At 49.1% G+C, this 5,043-nt stretch overlaps 1 protein-coding gene across 1 annotated transcript; it reads right to left on the minus strand.

Annotated features, from left to right (window-relative positions):
* Positions 1-1,505: 1,505 nt before the first annotated feature.
* Positions 1,506-4,592, minus strand: ELL3 (elongation factor for RNA polymerase II 3). Its single transcript, XM_003791775.3, has 11 exons — positions 4,447-4,592; positions 4,182-4,217; positions 3,722-3,834; positions 3,405-3,606; positions 3,242-3,321; positions 2,947-3,022; positions 2,395-2,578; positions 2,275-2,317; positions 1,983-2,154; positions 1,723-1,767; positions 1,506-1,639 (listed from the first exon to the last, which is right to left on the minus strand). The coding sequence occupies exons 1-11, from the start codon at positions 4,576-4,578 to the stop codon at positions 1,529-1,531; spliced, it is 1,194 nt and encodes a 397-aa protein (XP_003791823.1). The 5' UTR covers positions 4,579-4,592; the 3' UTR covers positions 1,506-1,528.
* Positions 4,593-5,043: the final 451 nt, after the last annotated feature.

The raw sequence follows: 5,043 nt of genomic DNA on the forward strand, positions 1-5,043 counted from the left end.
TGGCGGGTCCGGGCTGGGGACTCAAACCCGCCACCCTAGGTGTACGTGGCTGGCCCCCCAGCCGGTTGAGCTATAGGCGCCGAGCCAAGGAGAACTTTCTTCCTCCTATAATCTCTAATTGTCTTTTTTTCTTTCTTTTTTTTTTTTTTTAGAGACAGAATCTCACTTTGTTGCCCTCAGTAAAGTGCTGTGGCATCACAGCTCACAGCAACCTCCAGCGATTCTCTTAGGATCAGCTTAGCCCAGCGATTCTGGGCTTAGGCAATTCTCTTGCCTCAGCCTCCTGAGTAGCTGGGACTACAGATACCCACCACGACACCCAGCTATTTTTTGTTGCAGTTTGGCCAGGGCTGGGTTCAAATCTGCCACCCTCAGTATATGAGGCCAGTGCACTACCCACTGAGCCACAGGTGCCACCCTATAATCTTTAATTGTCAATCATAAGATGGAATTGATAGAGCCTTACAGCAAAATATACATCAGTGTTATACACAAGGCTTTTAAAAAGTAAAGATGTTTTAAAAAAAAATAGCCCAGCATTGTGGCAGGCACCTGTAGTCCAGCTACTCAGGAGGCTGAGGCAAGAGAACAGCTTGCTAGAGTTAGAGGCCGTGAGCTATGACACCAAGGCACGGGCACTCTCAAAAAGAAAAGAAAAAGTAAAGATGTTAGCCAGTTATAGTGGCTAATGTTTTTAATCCTAGCACTTTGGGAGGCAAAGCCAGGTGCATTGCTTGAGCCCAGGAGCTTGAGTTTACAGTTGTCTATGGTGATAATGCTACTGCACTCTAGCCCAGAGAACAATAAAAACCCGATGTGTGTTGGGAAGTGGCCAGGGGCAAAGATGTCTAAACCAAAATCTTTTTTTCTTTTTTCTTCTTAATAAGCCAAATCTTGGAAATTCTAACACCTGGGCTAAGGCCTGAGTATCTCCTTTTTTAGAGAGCTCCAGAAGTAGTTCAGGTGTACAGCCAGGGTAAGACTTACTGCCTTAGAGGATTTCAAGGAAGACATATAACTTACACAAAGGACACAGAAGCAGTCAGTTTTTAATTTTTTAGCCACATTTGTGAAAGAATTGACTTTTAGTACATTCATAGCACCCAAGCCCCTTCCCATTATATCCAAGTATGCTATAGTTCCTTTAACTCTGTTGCCAAAAGTTCTCATTGTTTAGGGAAGCTACCAGGCTAAATTAGTTTGCCTAATGTCCTCAAGTTATCATGTCCTAGAAATGATGTCATTTTTCGGGATTTGAAAGCGACTTGGCTGAACTAAAGGTGAAGAAGCCAAGCCTCTGCTACTGTTCCTAGACTCAGGCACAGCTGGGTAGTCCTGGCACACAACTATACCCTAAAAATTAAAATATGGCAATAATGAAAACCAAGCCTAAAGAACCTAGAGCATCTCTCTACTTGCCACCATGAACTGTAGTGGTCAGCACAGGGAAAGCAGATATTGTACTCTATTTGGTTTCTAGCTACTAGGTTCCTATATTACTGACTATAGGGTCAAAACCCTCTCAGCTTCAGCTGCCCCTGTTCTTTTCCTCAAACTCCAGGATGAGACCTTTAATGTGGGATAATTTCTGATGCAGGTACTCACAGCGACGTTTTTCTTCCCTGTAACCTGGGTATCGCTGTAGAGAAAAAGAGCATACATGTCAAAAAGTAAAAACCCTCATTTCTACCTTTGTGTTTCTATTCCCAGACCTTGTCTTACCTTCCTGAACTTTTTATATTCCTGGACTATCTTTTCTTCCAGCACCTGAAACAGAAAATGCTAGCACTGAGTTCAACATTAAGAAATAAGAGAGGGAAATAACTTCCCTTTTCATTATACCAAATAATACAGGTGAATTTTTCTGTAAAAACAGGTTTGCTTCTCACTTTGCTTAGCCACTGAACAAATAGGTTTATGGGCAGTTAGCAGGGGGTTAATGGCCAGTAAGCTGGAAAGCAAGCCTGGGTCCAGTGCCTTACCTTGTGTTCTGGAGTTCCTCGCTGAACTCTCTTGATCTCTGTTCCCAGTTCTACGAATCTTTGGCTTGCAGCCCCAACACGGGCGTGTAGGATCCGGTATTCAGCATAATCTGTCTCAAAGTCCCGCTCATAGGCGTGTTGTTGCTCTGCATTATGGATGGCCTTGTATTGCCTGCCAGGAGCACAGAGTTGTTACCTTTAATTTCATTGTCACCAAAAGCTCCCAGCTTCTAGAAGTTGACCTTACTATATATACAAGACATAATGACATTGGAAATGGCATGGAACTCACAGGAGATAATCTGGCACCTCTTCAGGGATTAGGGATTCAGAGTCTAGGAAGGAAGCAAAAAAAAAAGTGATGATAGGTATTGTTTTCACTGGCATTTTTACCCTCTTCCCATTAAGTCACCTGCTTGAACTGAGGCACTGTGCTCCAGCCTTGGGTCCACGTCTTCATCTTTATCTTCTTGCTCCCAGTCTTCTCCTTCTTGTAAATCCTGATTGGGTAGCCCGTGTAGGGGACTTGGAGCTAGAGGCAGGTCTCTGAACCTCTTTTCGTCTAGTTCTATGGTAGCTATAGGAGCCGGACGTTTCTATTTGAGGAAAATATCCATGTGACATAAATAGCTGGGAGCTTTCTATTCTGCCCTTCTCTCAAAAATTCCTCCCATATAACAAGCTCCCAATTTTTATTTAATTTTATTTTTTTGAGATAAAAATCTCATGCTGTCACCCAGGCTGGAGTGCAGTGACTTCATTATTGCTCACCATAACTCCAAACTCCTAGGCTCAAGGCATCCTCCTGCCTCAGCCTCCCAAGTAGCAGCCTAGACTACAGGTATGTACCACCATGCCCTGATAATTTTTTAATTTTTTTGCAGGGACAGGGTCTTGTTATGTTGCCCAGGCTGAGTGCTCTCAATTTTTAAATTTTAGCTTGATTTAATGTACTCTCTCTTACCTTGTCTAGGCGTTTCCGGGTGGCAGAGGAAGGCAGTGCCTGCTCGGGCTCTCTGTTTGGAAGATGGGTCTGGTTCCTAGAATATTTTAAGGGATGAAGACCAGGGTAGGAGGTGGGTCTAGATAAGTGGTTCTCAAACTTCCTAATGCCGAGAACCTTTAATACAGTCCAAAGGGGTCGCGACCCACAGGTTGAGAACCGCTGGTCTACATCATCTATTATACTATTTAAGAGTGGATTAGCAAGGAAGACAACACCTGGGCTTCCTATGTTAGTCCCACCCTGTTCCAAGTACCTTGCTTCCCACTGTGCCATGTGCTCCCTTGAGGATCCTGGGAGTGACTGTCCTTGGTTGTTTGCCAGTGGATCTGACACCTGGTAGGGAAAGGGGCAGGAGCACTCACCTCCCTGGAATTAAGGCTTTCCTTATCAAAATTCCCTGCAGTTTCTGACCTCACCTCTTCTACTGCCATCTGTGACTGTGATACTGCTTCTCTTTCAGAATAGTCTCTTGTGTTCTGCCAACTCTCAGGCTGTCTGGCATCTTCAGTAAGGTTGTGTCCCTGAGCTGATGATGGGGCTGGGATAGAATCCATGGCTGCCCAAACAGTGAGGCGCTCCCTGAGTGGACCCAGGCAGTGGAGGCGGTTAGGCCCAGACCTGGAAAGAAGTGGTAGAAAAAAACAGGAGGGTAAAGAGCTTTTAAAAAACCTCTCCACATTCCCCTCCCCCCTTCCCACAAACCCTTTCTTACCTACTACCTGTTTTCCCTCACCTGCTTAAACGCTGGCACACAAGATCCAAGCTACCACCAGCGCCCTCCTGCCCACACTGGGACAGTATGAAGGAGAAGAGGCAGGACGAGCCCGGGCCTGGGAGCCTCAGATACTGGGGGGGAAAGAGGCCATAAGCCCTGTGAAGTCAGCCCCTCCCCCTCCTGCCAACGCCCCTCCTCCCCAGACAGCCTAAGACTGAAGATAGATCCCCAGGGGCTCGTTAGCACACCAGGTGCAGCAGGGCCTGAGTTCCCCAGGAGGCCGGAATGGCACAGTCCCCTCAACCACAGCCTCTTGGGAGCACAACCCCAACAGCCCCCTCTTCCCACTTGGGGTTCAGTTCTCAGAACTTCCTCAGACTGTGACCAGGGACAGGCTCCAGCTCTTGCCGCGCCTTCCCGGAGCCCACGTTTGTGCTTCTCACCCCGCCTCGCTCACACAGCCTGGGCCTGCACTTACCCCTCGGTGGCCTTGGAAAGCGATCACTGGGTGTACCTGCAGGGAGAGCACAGACCGACCTGAGCTGAGCGCAGGTGAAGCGGAGTCCCCAGGATCTGGTGTTAGGAGCCCTGGGGCATCTGCCTCGCGGGCTTCACCTGGAGAGGTGGGGAAACCCGAGCCCGCAGATGCCGCTCTCTCTTTCCCCAGGTCCCTTCTCCAGGGTCGCTGGCTGAGGCTTAACGTCCCGAGTGTAGGGCCTAGGGAAGAAGGTTGCCGGCCGCACCTGTTGCCGCTGACACTCTTGCAGAGCCCGCAGAGTCGCATCGTTGAGCCTGAGCAGTAAGAGGCTGGTCCGGGCAGCAGGAGAGAAGCACAGTCGGAGCTTACCGCTCAGAGGTTCCTGGATTTCCTCCATGGCGGTAAGTTCGAGTGCAACCAGAATGGGAGACACAGGCAAGAGCCACCACCGCCACCAACACTGTGCAGGGATGGGCTGGCACACCGGGTAGCCCAGGTCTGCCCGCCCTCCTCCCGGAACCCGCCCCCGGCCCCACCCCTGAGATGTCCCAGCCGCGTGGGCGGTGCTTCACTCTCCCGGGCATTTACCAGGGCCCCAGCAGTTTCTTCTTGGATTGGTATTGATTGCATTGGGCTTTCGGAAGGGCTATTCCAGGTGTGAGTAGAAGGAGTCTGCGGCCAGCGTCTGACCTTACATGCAGAATCCCCAATCCTGCCTCAGTTTCCCCAGCTACCTCGAATTCAGAGCTGCCATCTCTAAGCGAAAGGTGAACCTGCAACCAGCCCCTTGAGGGTTTCAGCCGCAGAGGGGCGGAAGAAAAGACCTGGTTGGTAGGCGGGCTCAAAGGTTTGTACCTTCAGA

This window comes from Otolemur garnettii, unplaced genomic scaffold (genome assembly GCF_000181295.1).
Source record: "Otolemur garnettii isolate 467f Iridium unplaced genomic scaffold, OtoGar3 scaffold00050, whole genome shotgun sequence".
NCBI classification, from domain to species: domain Eukaryota; kingdom Metazoa; phylum Chordata; class Mammalia; order Primates; family Galagidae; genus Otolemur; species Otolemur garnettii.

Coding starts and splice junctions, on each gene's coding strand:
- ELL3 (XM_003791775.3), bottom strand. CDS start 4,578: ATGGAGGAAATCCAGGAACCTCTGAGCGGTAAGCTCCGACTGTGCTTC. Junction 4,218..4,446: donor AAGAGTGTCAGCGGCAACAG/GTGCGGCCGGCA, acceptor CTCTCCCTGCAG/GTACACCCAGTGATCGCTTT. Junction 3,023..3,241: donor ATGGCACAGTGGGAAGCAAG/GTACTTGGAACA, acceptor AAAATATTCTAG/GAACCAGACCCATCTTCCAA.